Here is a 24653-nt window from a genome sequence, read left to right as displayed (position 1 = left end):
GCCATAAAAAGTATACTAGCTTCCACTTTTTGAGATAGTGTTTTAGTTCAAAATAAGTGAGGCACTTTTCCCTCACTTCTCTAAATAATTTTTTGTTCCAAGACTCTTGCCTAACTCGAAAAAAAGATTTTCTTGTAAATGATTTGGCATTCAGAATTTGGACCATGAACAAGTTTTGGTGCTGCTAGCACAATGCATGCATCCTAGTGTGATGCGAATGAAGCCTTACCAAGTTTGGGATAGAATTTCTCTAGGTCAAATCTATGTTTTCCTCAAATTGTTCGTTGTTAGACAACAGAAATGACAAAGCTGAAGGAGTTAGAGAAATTTTAAAAGTGCATCTGAGAACTGATTCACATGACAAATGTGATTGGAAAAAGGTGTCTAAGTGGGCTATGTGCAGGAATAATCATTTGTTTAGGAAATGTGTTAACTGTTCCTCAGATGCTGTTTTAGTCAGTGTTCAGTCATATAGATACAGCTTAAAAATGCAGTTTGGTCCGTGGCCTGTAGAAAAGTGCTGGTAACACTATTTTGTCTGTGACTGGCTAAATATCTCAATATATTTTTCAAATCTGTTGACTGTTTTCCGAACGCTTCTAGTCAGTGGCTGGTGCCGTCTATGTCTGTGGTGAAAGAATCGTGGCAGAGAGGTCAGTGCTTGTGCTTAGGGGAGAAGCTTCATGAGCTGCTCTATGGTGGCTGAGATTAAACCGGGAAATCCTAACTCTTGGTTCTCAACATACATTTATGTACCTACATCTAGCTTAATAGTTTACACGACTGTATATGAGCATTGAAAAGGTGACAGGAGACACAGAGACATAACTGAGCACTTAACAGCCAGATCTCACGCATGTGTGGTATTATACTTGATTTAAAGATGCTTTCAAATGATTTTTTTATGGTGTTAAAAGATGATTGTGCTTCATGCTTAGTGGGACTTGATAATGTCTGCTATTCAATTAAGTGAAGTTATTGCAGTGCAGGCCTCGTATAAATTAAGCTTGCATTTCATTTTTCATTTAAGTGGGGATTTTAATCTTAAACATTTTTAAAGCATGTGTGCTGTTTTTTCATGTTGAATCACTATATCTTTGGCACAAGTTCAATTTTCTGATGAATTGCAAACAAAAAATGTGTTGTAGGATGTCACTTTTTGCCTCATCCAAGATGAATTTCACAACTGAATCAAATATATATTTCAATCTGTCCATGTAATTCAAATAAATGAAGTCTTCTAGATGGGTTATGTTTTGAAGGAATTCGATTATAGTATATATTTTGATTATACAGGCTATGTGTACCCTACCTGAACATTAGTTCTTGGACTGTTGCCACATATGTATCTTGTTATTAATCAACGAACAGCAGAGCCCTGTTGCGTAGAGTTTATTATTTTGCCCAGGTTAGCCGTTCAGCAAAGGGTGGTCACTTGTTTCTGTGTGTGGTGTGGTTGATGCCGGCCAGCAGCCAAGCACCCGCCCAGCCTCTCACCCACCGCCCTCTCCCCTGGGATGGGGAGAAAATAGAAGGAAGGCAAGAAGGCTCGTGGACTGCGACAATGACAATTTAATAGGGAAAGCAAATGCTGCTCCCGCAAGGAAAGCACAAAGAGGATTTTAGTCACTGCTGCCCAACGGCAGGTGGGTGTCCAGGCGCTTCCTGGAAAGCAAGGACTCCACACAGGTTCCTTGGAAAGATAAACACCATCACCATGATTGTCCTTGCTTCCTCCTCTCCCTGAGCTGCTACTGCTGTGGCATGTGGTGTGGAATATCCCTCTGGGCAGTTTGGGTCAGCTGCCCTGGCTGTGTCCCCTCCCAACCTCTTGCCCAGCTCCCCGGGGAAGAAGTGAGAAAGCTCCAATGCTGTGCAGGGAGGGTTCGGCAGCAGCCGAAACACCCGTGTGTCATCTACACTGCTCCAGGCACAAACCGTACGGGCTGCGATGAGGAAAGTTAACTCCATCCCAGCCTGACCCCGTGGTGTGATGAGAGCCATTCTTGATGGTGTCTGAGAGCATGACAGAAATAAATTAATCCTTCATATTGAAGATGACACTTTTAAAGTGCCCATTTAGACCTTACGCAAAAAAAAATATTTGTGTTATATAAGCAATTTCTATTCAGCTGTTCTATTGGTTGTCTAATCAATGAGATGCAACACCAGAGACTTCCAAAACACTCTTCAAGTATTAATCGGTCCAGACGTCCTTTAGGTTACATGGGTACATGCCAGCTTTCTGCATTGGCCTTGGAGAACTTCCACACACTCTTCTGGTTTTACTGTTAAAGTAACTGATGAAGGAGACCAAGGAAGTCTTTAAAGTCCAGATATTTGGGTTCAGGGAATTGATAATTTTTCAAACAACAAAAGAGTACAACTACTGCTACCAAAAGTGGCACTACTGATCCTTTGTTCTCTGCCCTGTGCTGCTATACCGTTTATGCTGGTGTGATTAATTTATGCAGTGTATGGTGAACCACGTAAAGGAGCTGACAAATTTAAGACTTAACCAGTCCTTTTAGCCAGAGCAATCACACCACACATTTTTTCACCCTGAGGTATGTACTTGGGTGTAAACATACAGCAAGTTTGTTAAAATTATAGATTTTCAATATTGGAAGACACTTTTAAAAGCTCATGAATAATAAACCAGCTAGACTATCTCCTGTTGGAAGGCATGTCCGTCTTCTGCCAGATGCTTGTATAATCCCTTTGGAGAACACCTTCGCAGATCCTGCAGTCTATGGTATAGGCACTTTTCAGTGGACTTCCAGGGCAGACTGAATGGTTACCCACAGCTGGTGATTTTCTGTAACTTCTGAGTCCCTTCATAAGAGCTCTTCCTTCTCTTGTAATTGTGCAGCTGGTTGCCTATAAGTAGCCCTCCCCCCGCCACGATCTGTTTAAATTTTGGAACGGTTACAGCATCTCTGAGGTAGGTACGGTCTGGGAATTTATGGGTGGTCTCTACATGGGCATTTAGGCTATTATTAGTTTAGGAGCGAGGGTAGGTAGTTGTGGATCTCCTGCTCTCTGCACCCTGCCATTTAACAGTGAACCCACCCCTTTGTTCAATCTATTAGTTTCATCTGGACTTAGTTTCCTTATCTGTCTTGTGAGAATGTTATAAGAGACCACGTCAGATACTTTGCTACCACCAAGATGAATGACATGTATTGTTTTGCCTTGGTGCACAGGACTGTCATAAGAGGAAATGAGATTTGTCAATTTGTTCTCAGCAAATCCATCTTGACTGTTTAATCATCTGTTATCGTCTAGGTCTTTATAAATAATTTTGATACTTCTCTTTTCTCAAACAAATGAAATTAGACCTGTCCATGATTCTTCAGCCCTTCCTCCTCTTATTGAAAATGGACATAATTTTGGCTTTTCTCCTGTCTTTTGTCACTTATCCATCCCCTGAGTTCCTAAAACAGCTATTTGTGGCAGAGATTTAGTGAGCCTACTCTGGAAATGTGGCTTCTGTGCCAAGTAATTTGCTACAATCAGACTTAGCCCAAGTATTCGCTAACATTTTTTTATCTTGTTAAAAGCTAAGAGCTTACCTTTGTGCTCTTGCTGTTAGTTATGATAGACCCCTCATCACACTGGATTCTTTTAGTACAGAATGATGTAAAAACACACACAAAAAACCCCTTAGGTATTTAATGCCTTTAAAAAAAAAAAAAAAAAGTTATGTTTCTGTTTTGTCCTTTCCTCTATTCAGTCGTGGTCTAATATTTCAGTTCTTCTGGCTGCTGGAAAAAATCACTTTTGACATCCTATACTAATTACTTTTAATTTTGTATTACAGCCTTTGTCCATATGTTAATGTGTTATGTTGCCTGTATTTTGTATCTTGGTCCTAGCTTTCATCTCCTATAAGCTACTTTTTTTGAATTGAAGATAATGAGAAACTAATGACTTATCATACTACTAGTAAAAGTGTAGTAGGAGACTACACTTCCTCTACAGTGAAACAGTTTCCAGATGAAACTATTTTCTTCCTCAAATAATGAAAGAATTGTCTTTCTGCACTAGGTTTCCTCCCCTTGTATGTTGAAATAACTGAATTTACTGAGATCTTCTTTTCTGCAATTGTCAGTTTCCACCTTCTTCTCTGACTTTTGGCTGAAAATTATGAAATCATTTGATGTTCATTCTTCACATAGTCCATCATCTGCCTAATGTTTTCAACAGCTCCTCACTGTTGACTCAAATTAAATATACCACAGCCTCTCTTTTAATTGTTTTCTTCCAAATCGTGGATCAAAATTGATCATTGGTATTTCCAGATCATCCTAGCCAGTCTGTAATTTGGTAGATATCCTTTCCCAACAGCTGTTGGTTGATTAAAGTCCTCTTAATGCTATTAGAACATGGGATGATTTTGTTGTCTGCTTAAAAGCGTGTGCTTCCTGTATCTTTGTGACTTAAAAATTAGGTGTATGTTCTCATCACAGATTTTTCAGCAGACCTATCTCATTCAGAGAAATAGATTTTTGAGTTGGTGTGTGTATCTTTCATAATCTGGGAAAAGACTGTACATCTTCCCTTGTTTTAAGCAGCTCCTTTGGCTAGTCAATTATTTTGCAAAGTACTTGTTTTACCAAATAAATGATGATGTCGTTATGTATTGAGACATATTTTCTCTTTGTGTCAACATCTCTTGCACCAATAAGAGGAGTAATAGTTCTTCTTTTTGCCTTTTTGACTTCACATTGAATAATGTTGTTTTCATTTTTAGATCCTTGTGAAGTCCACCTTTCTTCATGCTTTTTTTGATACTTTGTCATAGCTTCATTTCTTTCCCTGTTCTGCCACATTTATGACTTCAAAGTTCTCCTTCCTGCTGTAACATGCCTGTAGACAAAGACTTGGTGGTGATCTGGAGGAGCCGGAGGTGAATTCAGATGATTTCTTGGTGTATACTAGCTACTCTGCACTGTGAATTTTATCCTCCTGTTAAAATCAAGTGGAAGGTCTTAAGGTTGCTAGTGAATGTCACCAAACTATGGTAAATGTTACAAATAGTTTTAAGGAAAATTACGCTGAAATGGACAATTGATATATCTAAAGGGGGAAAATGACTCAAACATTGAAAACATCTCACAATCTTGCTTCAGATTTAGATTTCCACTTGAGAATTCTGCATTTTTTAAGCTTAAAAAGTGCATAACTTAGACATTCAGACAATGGTGACTGTTGTCTCATAGGAGGAGAGGAAAACATCTGTATGTAAACTAAAGAAGATCTTGGAGTTTCTGATTGTAGGCAATAGGATGCCTTTTAGAAATAAAAGTAAACTTATGTCTATGTGCTAGACAGCTACCTTTATTTCTATCAACATTAACTCCATCTCCTAAAGTCAAATAAGATTGTTGTGTGGCACCCTGACATACATTATCAAACAGATATTTTTGAATCACTGCTTCCATGAACTCCCAGTTTTTTGGCCAGGGATTTTAAGTGTTCACTTGTGTAACCCATATGGCACTGTGAGCTATATTGCACCAACCAACCAAGTTGGTGCAAAAGTAATTGTGGTTTTTGCATTGTTGAAATTTGCCATTTGATATTGGAACACCTTCTTGAATAAATGTGGTTATGTTATACATCATTTTAATGCACTTTTCTTGCTTGATGTTTTTTTCCTACTGACTTATTACTTGCTGTTTATTTTTTATTTATTTTAGACTATGGAAATTATGTTAGACAAAAACCAAATTTGAGCGATTTTCTTATTCGAGTTCAAAATGCATCATAAAGCGGCGGAGAGAACTTGCAACATCGACAACGCATTTGGCCCAAGAACTGCTAATGAATGTACAGTGCAGTGATGGTTCAAAGAGTTTTGCAAAGGAGATGAGAGCCTTGAAGATGAGGAGCATAGCAGCCAGCCTTGAGAAGTTGACAAGGACCACCTGAGAGCAATCACCGAAGCCGATCCTCTTACAACTACGCAAGAAGTTGCCGAAGAGAAGAACTCAACATCAACCATCATAGGGCTGTTCGGCATTTGAAGCAAATTGGAAAGGTGAAAAAGCTTGATAAGTGGATGCCTCATAAGCTGACCAAAACTAGAAATAAAAACATTTTAAAATGTTTTCCCTTATTCCATGCAGCAACAATGAACAATTTCTTGATTGGATTGTGATGTGTGACAAAAAGTGGAGTTTATACAACAACTGGCAATGACCAGCTCAGTGGTTGGACTGAGAATAATCTCCAAAGCACTTCCCAAAGCCCAAACTTGCAGCAAAAAAAGGTCACGGTCACTGTTTGGTGGTCCACTGCCGGTCTGATCCACTACAGCTTGCTGAATCCCGGCAAAACCACTCCATCTGAGAAGTCTGCTCAGCAAATGGATGAGATGCACCAAAAACTGCAACGCCTGCAGCCGGCATCGGTCAACAGAAAGGGCCCCTTCACGACAATGCACGACCGCACGTCGCACAACTGACACTTCAAAAGTTGAACCAATTGGGCTATGAAATTTTCCCTCATGTGCCATATTCACCTGACCTCTCACCAACCAACTGCCACTTCTTCGAGCATCTTGACAACATTTTGCAGGGAAAACGCTTCCACAACCAGCAGGATGCAGAAAACGCTTTCCAAGAGTTTGTCGAATCCTGAAGCACAGATTTTTATGCTGTGGGAATAAACAAACTTATTTCTCATTGGCAAAAATGTGTTGATTGTAAGGGTTCCTATTTTGATTAACATAGATGTGTCTGAGCCTGGTTATATTGAATTAAAATCCGTGGTTCAAAACAGCAATTACTTTTGCACCAACCTAATAGTTGAACTCTAAACAAAATCTGTAGTTTACCAGTAATCCTAGAACCATATACCAGCTCTGTTGTACTGTAGCTAGAACAAAGAAGTAGTAAAAACTTTTAGTGAATAAATGCGTGACCTTTAATCTGGCATTGATATGAGAAAGTCCACCTACAAAATACAAGCTGCAAAAGAAGAGCTTCCTCTCCAGAGAGGATCAGCCTCTCTGCAGAATTCATGGGCAGGCAGCATGGTTACAATAGTTGGACCATTCGCGTCTTCCCTGCCTGTTATACAGCACCTGCCGATATAATGAACCTTTGTTTGTTTTGCATTCATGAGTCATCCTGAAGAGGCTGTGAGAGACAGAAAACCTTTGCCATGCTCTAGTTACTGCACAGAGCTGTGAGAGATAGCAAGGCTACGGGTTCGCTGATGTGTGCGATGTCCCAGCTGCAGAGCTAGCATCTGACAGTAGATAAAATCGTGCTCTGTCATGCTGGTAGGAGAAAAGTCTGCTCAGTAGAGCTTGGTTTCATTGCTGGAGCATCCAGAGGGTGCTGAGTGATCTCACTCTCATAAATTGTTCAGCTGCAGGAACTGTATCTAGGTATCTCAGGTGTCGCAGGTAGGAATATAAAAGCCCAAAGACTCCAACTTGCTTTCCCATTATTAAAAATAATGAATAAACATGACATAGAATATCTCTTGATAGCTTAGGATATGAGACTGAACTGTCACATGTAGACACACTTTCTCCTAACTGGGACAATGAAGTAAAACTTTGTGGGTTAGCAGAATGAAAATGATTGATTTGCATTACAGGATCAGGTAGAGGAACCAAATATTTTTACAATCTTATTGTCAAGCAGAAGAAAGGACCCTTATTACATTTCACACATGGGGAAACTCTGGAAAAGTGAAGCTAAAGGATTATATTCAGGCCTCCCATGAGTTCTGAGGAAGCTGTGAACCTGTCCTGGTCCTGAACACTGAGCATGACCACCCATTTTAAGAAGGGATCATCTGACGGGCAATGGCCAGTTTAGACTGGAAGCTTTTGCTGTTTTTTGTTAGTTGTGATAAACAGTACATTCCTGTGATACTACATGGGGGCTATGAAACAGTCTCAAATCTTTTGTTGTGCTTCTGTGTTGGTCGTTCTAAGAGCAAAATGAACTCTGCAATGATGCAGCTATGTAAATGCTAGTTATAAGATGCTAAGTGTAGCAAGGCTAAAGGCATGGAGGGTCTGATGGGAGGCACTCCTCAGTGGAGCTAGATGTGACATGAAGCTTAGTACTATGAGCAATATTTCTTGGTACATGCCTTGTGCAGCTCCCCACTCAGTGTCTCGGCTTCAGTGGATCTGATTTTAATTTTTTCCTCTCAATCTATGTGATCGCAGAATCACAGAATGGATGGAGTTGGAAGGGACCTCTGAAGATCATCTAGTCCAACCCACCTGCTAAAGCAGGCACACCTAGAGTAGATTGCACAGGAATGTGATCTATATGTGCACCAAGTTAAGGACATGTGATGGCAGCTCTGGCGTTCAGTGAGGTTGCCCCGGTTCGGGGAGGCTGCGGAGGAAAGCACTGTTGGTGAACTGCAAGGGGAAGCAGTGGCTGTTTTCCTCCCCTGCTTGATGTGTTGGAAGAGCGAAAACTCTTTATGTATTTGAAGGAAACTTACTGGAATAGTGCTCCAAATCCAATGTTGTTCCTCTATAAGGACAAGCTGAGAGAGTTGGGGTTGTTCAGCCTGGAGAAGAGAAGTCTCCAGGGAGACCTTATTGCGGCCTTTCAGTGCTTAGAGGGGGCCTGTGAGAAAGATGGGGACAGACTGCTCAGCAGGACCGGTTGCGACAGGACAAGGGGTAATGGTTTTAAACTAAAAGAGGGGAGATTCAGGCCAGACATGAGGAAGAAATTTTTTACACTGAGGGTGGTGAAACACTGGCCCAGGTTGCCCAGAGAGGTGGTCGATGCCCCATCCCTGGAGACATTCCAGGCCAGGCTGGACGGGGCTCTGAGCAACCTGATCTAGCTGAAGATGTCCCTGCTCATTGCAGGGGAGTTGGACTAGATGACCTTTGAAGGTCCCTTCCAACCCAAACTATTCTATGATTCTATGACTGTTCAGTCCTAAACTCCGTAAGGTAACCTATTTATTCAAAGTACGTCGTAGAAAAGTTTTGGGAAAAGGGAAAAGCAGGGAGAAAAAGAATAGGGTGAGAAAGTGATGAAATGAATGTTTGACATCACCATGTTAGTGTAAGAGAAACTAAAAATCCTAAACAAATTTCAAACAATATTTAAGAGACTGAGACACTACCTTAACATTGCAGTCAAGTCATTGTTTCAGCAGTTACCTTCTGCTCATTTACCATTTCTGAGTTTATAGTAGTCCGAAATTAAGTAGTAAACAAATTCTTAAAATAAGTCTTTATGAGTATTTCAGAGACAAGTGGTCATATACATATAAACACAAAAGATCTCTAGGATCTATGAGGGATTGTTTTACCTTCACAGGTGATTAATTGCTTTATTGATGTTGTGGTTAGAAGACAGTCTTATGATCCGAGTCTGGCCCTTACACAGCCATTGCTGTCTCGATTAAAAAGCTTTTTCCAGTTAAACATGCTGTTTCAGTGGAAGTACTCTTTGCATGTCACCATGTCATCAGCCACCCTTCAATTTATAAGGTACGTTAAAGTCTTTTATTGCAAGATATAATTCCTATCCTGTAATACATTTTCTCTGAACCAGCCTATGTTTTCAAAGCACTACCTCATAAAAGGGAGAGAGATGAGCTTCTATGTTGAAGAATTTCTCACATCAAAATCCCACCACAACTTTTCTGCGCAGAAACTCAGCTCCGACTCTTCTTCGGCACGCTGTTCCCATGTCCCCACTGGGCCCTGTCCCGGCACTGCTGGCTCTGCTCCTCCCCAGGACCTCCCGGCGCCCCTGCGGCCTCGGTGGCAGGGTGATCCTGGGCTCTGCCCCACCCCGGGCGGAACCATAGAATGTCCTGAGTTGGAAGGGACCCACAAGGGTCATCAAGTCCAACTCCTGCCCCTGCATAGGACAACCCCACAGTTCACACCGTGTGTCTGAGGACATTGTCCAGTCTCTTCTTGAACACTGTCAGGCTTGGGGCCGTGACACCTCCCTGGGGAGCCTGTTCCAGTGCTCCACCACCCTCTGCGCGAAGAACTTTTTCCTAACGTCTAGAGGCCAGGCTAGTTTGGCTTCCCGGGCGGGGTTCTAAGCGGTGCTCCCCTGCCCGCGGCCGCCGCCCGGGCCGGGCTGTGCCCCGCTGCGGGGCCCGTGCGGGCAGCGGCGGGAGGGGAAGGCGAAGCCGTCGGCGCAGGGGCGGGCGGGGGGACCGTTCCCGCAGCGCGGTCCTTCGGCGTTGCGGTCGGCACAGCCCCCCCGGGATCCCCGCCGCCCTCCCGGCCCGGGGGGCTCCAGCCGGGGCGGGGGCCGTGAAGCTGGGCAGCGCCCGGCGGCGACACCGCTCGCCGGTGCCGTCCCGCCCCGGCGGTGCGCGGCGGCGGCTGAGGTAAGCGGGGACCGTGGGCGTTCATCTGCCGGCGGCTCTCGTCACCCGGAGACGGGTGTCCCCTAATCGGGTTTCCATCAGCCTCCGCGGGGGGGTATAAAAGGAGCCGCCGCGGGGCCAGGCGGGCAGAGCGTGGCGCTGCCCCCCGCCCGGCCGGCCCCATGCAGCCCGCCATGATGATGTTCTCCAGTAAGTACTGGGCGCGGAGGGGCTTCTCGCTGGACTCGGCCCTGCCGGAGGAGCGCCCCGCCGTCGGCAGCCTCACCGTAAGTGGCGGGGCTGGGAGCGGGGCTTCCCCGCCGGGCCCACCCCCGGCGGCGGCGGCGGCGGCTGCGGCTGCGGGGACCCCCGCGGGGGCAGGGGCGGGGGCTGCCGGGGCAGGGGAGCGGCGAGGGGGGGTCGGGTTCAGCCGGCCCGTACCGGGGACCCGGTGTCCCTTCCTCTCACCTTTAGGGCCAGGTGGATAGTTTTTCAGCAGTTATAGGGGCCGATGAAGCCAACTTTTTAGTCCTCGTTCAAAACGCTGCCTTAAACGTGTCTTCAAACAGCAGTAAAAGTTTCATTAGAAATGAAAGCCTTACTGCAATTCCAATATTGCCATTGGAATAATATAAAAGCATTGGTGTCCAGTTCGGGCATTTTTAAATGCTCGAATTTTGAACGCCTGTGATAATTCCTGCCGACTCTATGCACTAGTGCTGTGTCAGCAGAATCCGCCCTTTCAAGGCACTCGCAAACCTCGCAGCACGATGTGCAAAACATTTTTGGCAATATGTGAGTCGTGTGCACTTAAACCGCATCAGTGCCCGTGGCGCTTTCACTGCCGAGCAGCTGGATTTGGGGTTTCCCAGCTCCTGATGACTAGCAGGGGTGCAGGAGCGCGGGAGCATCGTGCAGGGGACGTGCATTTCCCTGTCGAAAACCCCGTCGGGAGGTAGAAGCAGATCTCTGTAAGATGGTGATATGGGTGCGACAGGTGCTTGCGTCCCTTTCAAGCACGGGATAAACTTCTGTACGCTCACAAGTAAACGTGTTTGAACAGGTGTGCTTTAATAAGAACAAAGAATGTTAATAGATAATAATAATGTAATCTGCTCTAAATATGTGAGATATTTAGGATTATGAAGACTTTGCCTCCTATAAAATTTTGCAACACATGAAGATTCAGATCACTTGAGTAGAACCAAGAGAATGCAGCAGTTTGTACCAGTTGTGAACTGGCCTATTATCTGCATAGTAAAATGTGAAACATCCCTGTTTATGCACACTTTGCTTCTATTGGAAATATTGACTTAAATGGGATAAATCTGTTTTACTTTCTCTATTTGAGTTACTTTCTTCACTGAGCTCTGCTACAGATGACTTTTATTCATGAGTACTTGCGCTTGCTCCAGATAATCTGTTTTCATTAGTAAAGTTGATCTGCTAGTCATGATTTCATTATAAAGTGTACTAATGAGCATGGCTGATAAGATTTGAGTTCTTGCAATATCACAACCTCTTCTACTGTGCTCATAACAAATAGATATTTTGGTTTTTATGTGCTTGACAGGGTCTTTCAGTCATAAATTCAGGTAACGCTCACTTGAGAGCATTAGGGAACCTGTGACCGTTTTGGAAAGTGCCAAGTGCTCTCATTTCCCAGAGGACTCGATGATATTGAGATTCTCAGGCACTTGTTTGACTACATGACCCTCAGCACATAGCTTCCAGAAAGCAGCACACAGTGAAAAATCATGGATGCTGTAAAAACAGCATCTTTGTCACTTTATGTGGAGGTTGTGTGTGCTTGATGCATGTGAAAATGACTTGGTCAAATCCCAAATATTATTTAAATCAAAACAAAAGTGACCTTCCCTAAACTATCCCTGAGCAAACCTCCTATGAAGCAGAATCAAATAAGCTCAATTACTAAAAAATAAACATATTTGAAACCCCTCATATATAATTCTACAGTCATAATTGCTTTTCTGGATTGTTTCTGTGTAGCCTAATAAATGATGAGAGAAGACCACAGAGACTTTTTAGCATGTCCAGTAACTAGTTTAAGTGTGGCTGGTTTAACCTGGGCTGTTTAAAGAGTGGCCTTTGGTAAGATTATGCAATTTAACTATCCCTCTTTTTAATTCACGGCATTCTTATACCTTAAGAAAAAATCTCAGAAGATCCAGTGGGAGCTGACTTGAGAGCTGTGGGTGCTCTCTTCAGTAGAGGGAGATATTTCAGAGTGGACTAGGATCAGGTAAAAAATTAAACCAATCTGACATGAACCATGTGAATGCATTAAAATGGATGTGATGCAAATACCTCGTCACTGTCAGCGATACCAAATTTTAAGAAAACCATTTAATATAATCCAGTTTGAAAAGGAATCAGGCCGAACCTTACTAATATTTTGCTGGGTCACGAAGCCCTTGATAAAATACTGTAAAATCTTCTAGAAGCACAAGGAGACCTTTTGCCGAAGTCTGTCATTGCAGGTCCACAGACATTGTGCAAGAGGGATAACCTACCTGTAAAGAAAATATAAGAATAGGGGATTAACTTGGCTTTTATCAAGTGTTACCTGTTCAAAAATGTTGTTCATTTTTGGGTTATTTTCTGTCAGCTGCTTTACAGTTTACCAAAAGACAATTCAATTCACATGAAACAGTTGTATATGATTCCTAATTTACATCGTCACGTTTTTAGTGACTATATTATGGAGGATAATAAAAAAGCAGTTAGCACCTCACTGGAGATTTGATATCTCCAGGACTCACAATGTGGGTATTGGAAAAAGCAGGCTGTTTTTTAAAAATCCTGGTCAGTCTTAGAAAAATTGTCTACAAAGGATATACTGTCAGCCTCCTGGCAAGATTTAAGCTGATAAAATTATATATTTTGGAAAATGCTGGCTGAAATTCAGCTTAAAGCAGTCTTTGACCCACGAGTTGAGAGAAGAATGCAGGAATGACTAAGGATGGTGTGATTTTTCTTTATTTTCTTGAGTTCTTCAGCCAGCTCATCTGGGAGGTGCAGTCTAAGCTTGTATTTCTGTGCTTATGTTTATAAGCAACAGAGGCTTTGTTTTCTCAGGGAAGATGACCTTACATGACAACATTACTTGTACTACAACAGAGAACACAAAGTTTGTTTTAAATTTAGTGGTTAATGCAGAAATACAGAGCAGTATAAATCATCATAAATTGACTGGTACAGCTTAGAATAGCATCACTTCAGTTTTGCAGCAATATTCAGGTTAGAGTAGCATCACTACAGGCTTTGCAGTAATTCAGACCATCTCCATGTGCTTCATATTTGTTATCATTGCCCTAATAATAGCATCATATTTGTATCCTGAACATTCATATGCTTTTCCTTAAGCTCCTTTTAACAGACTGGCCTCTTACACAATTGTCTCTAACAGCTGCCTTTGACCTATGGTTCTGGTTAGAAGCAAATGCATTACCTTTTAAATGAAGTCTGGATGAGTTCCATTCAGCTATTTTCTAGCAAAAATTTCTCACTGTGTAAAAGGACTAAATTTTGGGAAGTGCCCGTTTGTGTCTGAGATGGTACTGTTCTTTGTCCATTTGTAGCTAAACAGATCGAGTTCTGGGAAAAATGAGGAAAAGAAAGGGAATAAGGGAAATGGGAAAGGTGAATCTGTTTCTGAAGGCGGAAAGACAGCCGTGGTGTTTTCCTTGAAGAATGAAGTTGGTGGATTGGTGAAAGCTCTTCGACTCTTCCAGGTAAAGCTTACAAATCATTACACTGACTGGACTGATGAAGGCTACTGAGGTCAGGTTGGTTGTTGGTATAAATCTAATGAACCATGACGGAAGGAAGAGAGAGCAGTTAGACTCTGCAGAACCAAATAAAAGTAACTTAAAACTTTATGGACCATTCAACAAAGCATTTTGGGCTCGTGAAGGGTTTTCTGGAATACAGGTTAACAGTGATGCTGATGTTCACACGATTCGCTTTAGATTTCCAACGTGTGATTCTCAACACCGTAAATTAGATTTGAAGTTGTCTGTGGAGGCCACAGTGAAAGGAAGCACTTTCAGAGAGCAGTTCAGAATCTGGATTATATACAGACAGGTGGTGGTGGCAGCCTTGCTGCAGGACAATGTTTGGCCATGAAGGTAAATGCACCTTTAAGTGCTTGCAGGGTCAGGGCTTTATGTGTCCAACTAGAATGTAAATAGTGAAGTGTTGGTTTCTAAGGCCAAACCATCAGAGGCGTGTAAGTGTGGGAGCACTGGGCATTGCCAATCCTAACTCACAGGAGCTGGCTCTGGGAGCAGGTTCCCAAGGCTGTTGTAGATACCTAGATTCCCCAGCCAAGGAAAGGGGATGAGTTAGACCCCCGAGGAGGGAGGCTGCCAGAAACCAGGGTGTTTGACAGAAAACTGAGAGGAATTGCAATGCCTGACAACCCTTTCCATGAAGAATTTTTTCCTAATATCCAATCTAAACCTTCCCTGGCACAACTTGAGACCATTTCCTCTCGTCCTGTCGCTTGTTACTTGGGAGAAGAGACCAACACCCTCCACCGTACAACCTCCTTTCAGGTAGCTGTAGACAGCGATCAGGTCTCCCCTCAGCCTCCTTTTCTCCAGGCTAAACAGCCCCAGTTCCCTCAGCTGCTCCTCATCAGACTTGTGCTCCAGACCCCTCACCAGCTTTGTTGCCCTTCTCTGAACTTTCTCTAGTACTTTAATGTCCTCCTTATGATGAGGGCCCCAAAACTGAACACAGGATTCAAGGTGGGGCCTCACCAGTGCTGAGTACAGGGGGACAATCACTTCCCTGGTCCTGCTGGCCACACTGTTTCTGATACAAGCCAGGATGCTGTTGGCCTTTTTGGCCACCTGGGCACACTGCTGGCTCATGTTGAGATGCTGTCAACCAACACCCCCAGGTCCTTTTCCTCCGGGCAAGTTTCCAGCCACTCTTCCCTAAGCCTGTAGCGCTGCCTGGCGTTGTTGTGACCCAAGTGCAGGACCCGGCACTTGGCCTTGTTGAACCTCATACAATTGGCCTCAGCCCAGCGACCAGCTGGTCCAGATCCCTCTGTATGGCCTTCCTACCCTCCAGCAGATCAATACTCCCTCCCAACTTGGTGTTGTCTGCAAACTTACTGAGGGTGCACTCAATGCACCCCTATTCACGGAGTTGCTTAATGATTTGAGTACCATGAGGGGGAGTTTAGGGTTTTGTTCTCTTCTCAGCCTAGGGTAGATCAAAGCCACTTGTCTGACTTCCCAAGAGAATGCCTAAAACTGGTGGCTCTGTGTCAGCTGAGAACACGCAGGGAAGTCCTGTGGCCTCTCTTATTCTGGAGAAGATCATCAGAATGATCCTGCTCAGCTTCGTAATCTGCCAGTTTACAGATAGCAGATTCAAACCCCTCAGCAGATGGAGTGTTTTCCTTCTGTGGATTTGTTATGTGAATGGGTTAGCTAAGGAGATACACCATATACGTACCTTCTGGAGCATGCCAGTTGAAGAATTTTGTACGTATATCCAGAGGTGTAAAAGCAGAGACTGCGGGTTGGCTGTACCGAGAGGACCTTCACCTGAAATGGACATTTCTGCAAAATACAGCAGGCAGGTGGAAGTACAAGTGCAGAGTTCTCCCCATTTGGAAGTTAAAAAATGTTTTATTGGCTTCACTGAGTAAGTGAAAGTATAGTTGTGAAAAGTAACAGATTGTCTGTGTTTCGCAAAAAAGGGAAAATCAGAGTCAATAGAAATATTGGTTGAAAGTAGCTGTTTAGTCCAACCTCCTGTTTTGAAGCAAGGCTATCACAATACTAGATCAGGTCAGCCAGAACACATTATGGTTGTCTGTCACTGTACAACACCCTTGGCAGACCAGTGGTTGTGGTGGGAGAGATACCCCATTGGAAAATTTTAATGCTAGAACTATTTACGCATTTATGTGTGTAGTTTTGATGGGGACATTATAGTAGAGAATAAACGGAATCAGATTTTAATTTTATTACTAGTACCACTTCCGGTAATTCATAGTTGCTGCAAGAAAGACAGATGAGGAGTCATATACAGTAATTCTTAAAAAAAAAAAATGTCTCCCTCGTATTCATGAGAGATGCTGAAGTAGTACACATTTAATAGTGCCTAAGTAAACACACTCAAATACAGTTAAATTAACTGTATTATTTTGCACATTGCCTAATAAAATTGCATTTCATGTTTAACAAAGGTAAATATACAATTGCATTATAATTGTTTTCTCTTTAAAAATTATAAAGTAATATTGTCCTTTATAAAAGATTGCCTTTTTAGATAAAATTAGATCATAAGTTAACTTTCTTCATTAAACACAATAGTATTAATTTTACATCTAGTATACAGATTTTTTTTGTCTTTGTTATTTAATAAGTGTGACTAACCAGTTATGTAGGTCCAGAGGGAGTACTTTAAATGAAAACACTTTTTAATAACTGCGAAAAACTTTCCTAAGGAACATGCCATCAATATTCCCCTTCTAGCTGGTATGTCTACATTTCATATGCTGTTTCATCTTTCCACAGGAGAAACATGTGAGTATGGTTCATATTGAATCACGAAAATCGAAGAGAAGGAACTCGGAGGTGGAAATTTTTGTGGACTGTGACTGCAGTAAGAAAGAATTTAATGAACTAATCCAGTTGCTCAAGTTTCAAACTAATATTGTATCTCTCAATCCACCAGAAAACATCTGGACTGATGAAGAAGGCAAGGCTGCTTTTCTGTCACTTGGTTTAGATGCTGACAAACGTTTTGCATGGGTATCTCCATAGTCTTATGCTCCAGTACATTCAACTCATATTCTGTCTTCTACAGATCTTGACTGTGTCCCTTGGTTCCCCAGGAAGATATCTGAATTAGACAAATGCTCGCAGAGAGTTTTGATGTATGGATCTGAGCTGGATGCAGATCACCCTGTAAGTGTAACATAAAATTGTATTGTAGATAATTTGTTCAGGTTATTTGCCAGTCAAATAAAAAGCCCGGTGACTACAGATTCTGGGTACTTTTTTGAGAATGTGTTTTTCAGAAGATGGGGGTTTAGTTCTCTTCAATGGTTTCAATTAATTAATTTTCCTTTTCTGTAGTAGGACACCCAAAAAGGAGGTCTTCCAGAAAACTTAGTCACTCTTGAACAATTATGGCCCCTTTTGTACTGCCTCATTTATTTTTTTTTTTTTTGATTAACTAGTTGACAGAAGCTTTTGGACTCTGACGAGTTTAGGTCAGTGACCTTCAGTTCCGTCACAGCTCTTAGTTAAGACCTGATACTAACCTAGGTGTCAGAGAAGAAAGAATTATAAAGGAAGGCTTCCTTGTGCACTCAAGAGATAATTACAAAATAAATCAGAGAAACACATTCTTGTTTCTGCATGAATGCAGCAGGTGGGAAGGTGTCTCACATTGTTCCCTGACTTGGGTGACAGGAGACATTTCACACAAGCCGAGTCTGCAGTAGTGTCAAATGCTCAGTGCAAAAGGCAAAAAAATAGATTTGTTATTGTTTTATTTATTTTGGCTGATGTCCATAAATGCCTAACTTATGAGTGTCTAGATGGCAGATGATGGTAAGCATTTGTGTAATAACATTTTCATTTGTTATAAATCCAAGTTTCTACCTTTGGACCAGTGGGCTGAAAGACACTGGTGGTAGCTAGTTGTATTCCTTCCTACTGCAAAGTAAAATAGGGTGGATAAAACTGGTGTTGTAGGAAACTTCCATCTGAAAAGAAGTAGGTAATGAACTAAGATATCTGACCATAAGATTGTCTTGTAATATAATCACATTAAACTGTATCTGTAGGTGAGAGTCTCCTGTGGGTTTTGTCACACACATTTTGTTGGTGTTGTCCAAGGTGGTGAAAAATGGCCCCAAAGAGATTGTAAGTGACAGCAGATGGATCAATTCATAAGATCATAGAATAGTTCGGGTTGAAAGGGACCTTCAAAGGTCATCTAGTCCAACCCCCTGTGATGAGCAGGGACATCTTCAACTAGATCAGGTTGCTCAGAGCGCTGTCCAGCTTGGTCTTGAATGTCTCCAGGGATGGGGCATCGACCACCTCTCTGGGCAACCTGGGCCAGTGTTTCACCACCCTCAGTGTAAAAAATTTCTTCCTTATGTCTGTCCTGAATCTCCGCTCTTTTAGTTTAAATCCATCACCCCTTGTCCTATTGAAACAGGCCCTGCTAAAAAGTCTGTGCTCATCTTTCTTACAGTCCCCTTTTAGGTACTGAAAGGCCACAATAAGGTCTCCCCGGAGCCTTCTCTTCTCCATACTGAACAAGCCCAACTCTCTCAGCCATAGGAGAGGTGTTGCATCCCTCTGATCATTTCTGTGGCTCCTCTGGCCCCTCTCCAACAGGTCCATGTCTTTCCTGTGCTGAGGGCTCCAGAGCTGGACGCAGAACTCCAGGTGGGGTCTCACCAGGGCAGAATAGAGGGGATTCTCTGGTGATGCATCTATGCTATACCATGTTATTACAGTGCCTGTGCCGACTCCTCCCTGGTGACTGCCTCGGCTGAGGAGAGGCAGGTATTCCTGGTGGCCCTGTCATTTGCAGAAATGGCACTTGGTCTGCTGCCTTCTGTCCTGTGTGCTCCACAGCTCCTACAGTGGCTGTGCTGTGGCGGGGGCTCAGGCGCAGACCCTCACGTCTGTGCACTCTAGCAAATGGATGTTACCCACTTTCCTGTCCCTGGTGTCACCCATCCGTGGATCTGCCATGACAAGCATCATTGTCTCACTTGTTTCCCAGCCACCTCTACCGTGTGTGAGCCCTTCCCACACCATGGCCCTGCAGCCTAGGAGCGTGTTCCTGGATCCTGGTTTCTGCCATGTACTTCTCGATGACAAACAAGGATTTACCTCGCATTTTCTTAGAATGGAAAAAATCTGTTGATTACCTTTAACTGTTAAGAGTAATTTGGTTCAAACAGAGCTCTTAGTGCCAGGCTCATTCTAGCCTTGAGTCAATGACTGTGATGGGCCATTTGATACTGTTTTATGTTCTGAGCTGGTGCCTTCATTAAATATTTGAGTGCTCTGCTGAAAATCTGCTTTCAGTTTTACAATGAAAAAAGACATTTGCATTACGTGAATATATATTTTACACTTGAGGAACTCCTATAAGCATAATTTACACACCATTTGTTAGCGTATGCAGCATGCCAGGTATTAGGGATGGGGCAAAAAGCTGTAAAAATCTGTGACTGACCTTTCAAAGGCCACTTCTGGTGCCTGCCATGTTCCTCAGCAGCGGCGTGTAGGTGCCGGAGGACCAAAGTGAATTACCCTATTACAGAACCAGCACAGCACCACTTCAGCGGCATAGTCTTAACCCACTCCATATTGATTAATGGTTTCACTCTCAGTTTCGCTACTCATGACAGTGTTTTCAGACCCCTGTGCTGCCTTCCATCCCATTTGGGCTCGTGAACAGTCTGCAGCTGAGTAACTCAGTGCTTTTGTCAGAAGGTATTAAGTGGACAAAGAGGCTCTGCCAGACTACAGCAACTTTTTCCCAGTCAAAAAACTTCTCTGCGTAGGAGTGGAGGCTTGAAGGTTTTCTTCAGTCCTTTGACATCCTCCCTTACTCTGCCTCAGCAGCGCAGCTTTGGCAATGGGGAAGTAAAGTGCCTTCTGAGTTTTCTGGGAACTCACACAAATATTTCAAATCAAATAATGTTATCTTTTCATTTCCTTCAGTGATTTGTGTTTGTGTATGTGAGCAGTGAGGAAAAAATGCATTTTACTTCTCAGCTCTGACTAGGGGAAACTTAAATGCACTTTCTGGGCTACTAACTAGGGAACTTAGATAAACTTTTTACCCTTTTTCATCTTCAAGAGTTTGGCAGTCCTGCCTTGAAAATAGATAACTCTTTTTGTAGTCCAAAACCTGAAGTGTCTACATCTTTTACAGGTACAGAAGAAATTTTATTTTAGTTTTGAATAGCTCAAAGGGCTGCGACTGGCTGCTATGTATGCATTGTACAGCTCTTTTTTTGCACTTACTGTGCAAAAGGTATGAGCCTGCCATAGCCCGTGAGCCCTTCCTCTGTAATTCAAATCGGAGCAATATGGGTATTTGCTGCTTGAGGCTGGTGGTTCAGTCTCTAATGCATTGGTTAAGATGGCAACTGCCAAAGCAGAATTTTCAAAATGAATTGTCTGTGAATTCTGAGTGCTTGATTCTTCTAGTGAAGAAAGATGTATTAAGGACAGGCCAATTATTCTGCTTTGCCTGTGTGTATATCTCCATTGAGATTAATGAAAACTTGAGTGAGATGAAATGACAAGGAAAAAGTTTCCTTTTTCCAGCATCTTGGATGATTTTCTGTAGCTATGCACAAACTTGTCTTGAAAAAAACTCCCATGGCACTTTGGTGGGGAAAAAGTGAAAAAATCCTTATCTTCCCCTGCAGTCAGTAGATGGTGTTAATCAAAATACAATACAATTAGGTACAAAATAAACACTTTAATGATTTATTTTGTAATTCTTACAGCTAATTTTCTGTCCTTATTGTAAATTACTCTCTTCTTCCTTGCTTAAGGGATTTAAAGACAATGTCTATCGACAGAGAAGAAAGTACTTTGTGGATGTTGCCATGAGCTATAAATAGTAAGTACTGGCATAACTCTTCCCCATGCTGCTGACTAGTTAGATTTCATGCTGTACTTAATTCTGTAGGATGAAGTTTAACAGTAGATAAAGTCATCCTTTAAACTTTGACTAATTTAGTGTAGGCTATAAACGACAAACCTGATGCTAGAAATCCTGTTACATTTTTGGTACAGATACAGGCAAGCAGAGCATTTGAAAGGTAAGTGCTTCCTCCTCAGCATTTTATTCATAGCTGCTTAAACTTCAAAAACTCTTTTACCAATGCTTGGATGCCTTAAGGAGAAACTGAGGCACTAGTGAATCACACATGCCTAGTGTCGCCGTGTAGCTGGATGAGCTTACTAAAAACTGAAATGATTATTTTCTTTTCATGTGCTTGCTATACTGGCCACTGCAAAATGCCATTTATCAGTTTTGCCAACACAGCTCTAAACTTCTCAGAATTTGGTCAATGGATTTCTCTGTAGTTAGTGAAGCTGGTGTCTGTGCACAAATACACTTGACATGTATTCTCATTTCGATTTTTTTTTCCCGTGTCAAGTCAGTATTTTCAATTTACTGCCATCCCTGGAAGTTAACTTTCTGTGCTACCTACAAATACCTCCTGTGTTGCAATTTTCTTGTCACAGAAGCATCCAGCTAATTCTGATCATACTCTAGGTTTTATTTGCAACAGGCCTACGCCCTCGTTCTCAAGGGAAAGAACACACTAATTTCATCTTTTCCATTTTACCACACTTCTTCAGGTTTTTCATTTTTCTCCTTTGAGATTTGTACCTACGCTGTTTAAAGAATATAAAACACAACACTTTTTGCTCCCTTCGTAGAAGGCACATCTTGTCAGGAAGCAATTAATAAATGGATTTTTGGAGGTTTTTCAGTTCTGTTTTTGTTTATTTGTTTGTTTTTAATATGAGGATAATATACAGGCTGCAGAAGGCTTGGGGAACAGGAGAATTAACTCTGCTTTGCGAGAATATAATAATGATTATATTCCTCCTTTACTCTTGTCCCATTCCTGTCATTAAGCTATTACCAATCAATGTGTAGGTGCTAGTGTTAGTTCCCATTTTTCTGCCTATGGTTTAACTGGATGCTCATGACATTCATCCAGCACACTGAGCTGCTGCCTGCTGGGGTCAGGGCACTGGCTGGTAGAGAAGCATCCTAGGCTGACCCAGCTACCTTCTAAATTTAGCCAGCTTTCAAATGTAAATGGAGACAGTTTTTTTGTTTGTTTACAGCTGATTGATTTATTTTATATATATATATTTCGGTTTAATGCTTGCTGTAGAGTTAGTTCTTCTTGCCTAGCATTTATTGCAGTCTGAAATGTCAAGCAGGTACCTGTGGATGAGAGCAGACTGTGTGCTCCTAGAGCTCTTTCAGTAAGTCAGATAGTTCTCCATTTGCCCATGAAGGTAGCAGTAGTGCCGTGCATTTCACAGCTGCTTAGTTGCTGGAAATATCTTCCTCCCTTCTCCGTCTCAGCTGCCTAAGTGCTGGAAAGATCACGCAGCTGGCTCGCTAAGCAGTGGTTGGTCCTCTGCTACAAAGGTCGTGTTGTTTTTTTTTTTTGTTGCCCTGAAGCCAGTGAGAAATGTGCTTTCACAAAAAGCAAGTAGAGTAATCCTGCATATTCCCAGAAAAACAGATAAAGGAAAAAACTTTTATTTCTTTAGATTTTGAAGGCTCAAGAACCATTTCTGCAGGCACATTGCAAAAATCAAACAACCCTAACCAGAGGTTATTCAGGGGTCAGATCTTGTACTTCAGCAAAACTGCTCAGAACTACGTCCTTCATCCCAAACTCTTCCTATTATTATTATTAGCAGAGGGAAAACAAGATGCTTCAAATATTTTCACCCAGGGACCACAAAATGGCTGGGAGGCCAGTGGTTAGGGCTGTTACCTGAGATGTGGCAAAATCTCATTCATGCTCCTCGGGTCTGCTGCAGTGGTTGTCCTAACCCCAGGGATGTGCCATATCTGCTGGGCTGTACAGTTGGTCTCTCTCTGGGAACGCCTGTGGAGGCAGCCCGGGGAGACATTTACCCTCAGCATCCCAGAGCTCAGCCTAAGCCAGGCTGACGAAAGGTAGATCAGCTCAGGGAGGACATCGTGCTGCTACAGCTAAGCTGTTTCTGCTGCCCTGGGGAGCTCAGAATTAATGTGGGTGTCTCAACACTAGGTTGCAGTCTCATCACATCCTCTTTTGTAGTCTAATGGCTATTTGCTTATTTATACAAAAAGAACAGCTCTGTTGTAAGGACTGCTTCCCTTAGAGATAAATTCAAAGCATTGTCTTGAACCTCTCAGTGTCTTCCAGGTAAGTGACCTTCCTAATTGTTTATTGAGTCTTAATGTGTTTCTGCTTTTCATTTTCCAGTGTAAAAAAACCTCCACACTTCTTTCCTTAAAAACATAACAAAGAGATTTGACTGCAAGAAATTGGCCCTGTAAAAATATTGTGGAGTTGAAAATACTGGATCAGCATTTCTTTTATGAATTGCCGCTGTTCTGTAGTGGTAGATGTTCTGCCTTGGTTGAACATAAAGAGGTTTCTGTAGTGGGGAGAGAGAAAAACACTACGAAATTAACTTGGAGGATCAGATATTTGCTGGTGCTGGATGTTAGAGGGAAAGACGTGCTAATAGAGTACAGCAGTGAAGATCAGCTGTATGAAATAAATGGACCAAAAAAAAATTAATCTCTCCTTCACTTAGCTTCTATCCTAAAGATAGTGAAAATGTGTTAATCTTGCTAATTAGTCCTCTGAGACTGATCAGGCATTGCAAAAGTGTTGAGAAAATTAAATCTGGAGGAAAAATGTGAGGTTTAAGAGGGAATTCATAATATAAGTTGATAGCTTATCACAGTGGCAAAATGGAAAGACCCTATTTTAATAAGAGGAAATAAAAATTCAGGATAAATTAGCTTGTAGAGTCATCTTTGTCAGTCACAAGAAAGCCGGCTATGCAGGCTGGCCGTTCCCATGATTTGTGGAAAAGTTTGGGTGCCAGGTGGGTCTTGCTTGTTGAAGTAAGAGAGTGAGAAAAATGAGATTTGCAGAGCTGAGTGAGAACAGCACAGATCCTCCCTCAAGTCTGGCTGCCTTGATCCTCTCAACAAAGCAAGCAATATCATGATCAGCTCTCCCAGGCATAAATCCTATTAAGGAATTAACGTTCAGCGAACCTTACTTCAGTACTAATGAATTAATTGAAACAATAACTAAGTTATAAACCTTTTAGTGAGCAGTGAACAAGCTTCAGATCCTTTATTGTGTTTATCCCTCTCTAGTGACAGGCTAAATAGAAACCTGAGTTTTTTCCCCTGGTGCACACATTTCTTCCTCTTTGCTGGGCCAGTGCTGACCATACTGGCAGCATCTGTAGCAGAGGTCGGGGCTAAGGAAAAGGGATGAAGCCACTGCACGGTGTTCTGGCAACCCCAGGTGGATGGAGTAGCAACCTGCTTGTGCCCGTCATGTACGGTACACTTTAAAGCAGCTGTGTTTTGCTTTCCATGAGCTGGCAGGCAGCTTAAGGCTGATAAAGCGCAAAGGTGAAGACAGATACTAGACTTGAATGACTGACTCCCACTGCAGAATGGGCACAGACCCAGCACAGCTTCTGTTGGTG

At 42.5% G+C, this 24653-nt stretch overlaps 1 protein-coding gene across 2 annotated transcripts in view; it reads left to right on the top strand.

Moving 5' to 3' along the window:
• The first annotated feature begins 10523 nt into the window (after positions 1 to 10523).
• TPH2 (tryptophan hydroxylase 2) overlaps positions 10524 to 24653 on the top strand; it is a 51502-nt gene continuing 37372 nt past the window's right edge. The window contains exons 1-6 of one of the 2 annotated variants that reach the window (XM_065644646.1): positions 10524 to 10613; positions 11915 to 11923; positions 13944 to 14096; positions 16908 to 17091; positions 17200 to 17300; positions 20939 to 21006. In XM_065644646.1, coding sequence (XP_065500718.1) covers positions 10524 to 10613; positions 11915 to 11923; positions 13944 to 14096; positions 16908 to 17091; positions 17200 to 17300; positions 20939 to 21006 — 605 coding nt within the window. Of the gene's footprint in view, positions 10629 to 11914; positions 11924 to 13943; positions 14097 to 16907; positions 17092 to 17199; positions 17301 to 20938; positions 21007 to 24653 lie in introns of both variants that reach the window. The other variant, XM_065644637.1, reaches the window with a different exon arrangement.

Source organism: Caloenas nicobarica, chromosome 1 (genome assembly GCF_036013445.1).
Source record: "Caloenas nicobarica isolate bCalNic1 chromosome 1, bCalNic1.hap1, whole genome shotgun sequence".
Taxonomy (NCBI): Eukaryota; Metazoa; Chordata; class Aves; order Columbiformes; family Columbidae; genus Caloenas; species Caloenas nicobarica.
This window is presented reverse-complemented; position numbering and strand designations above follow the sequence as displayed.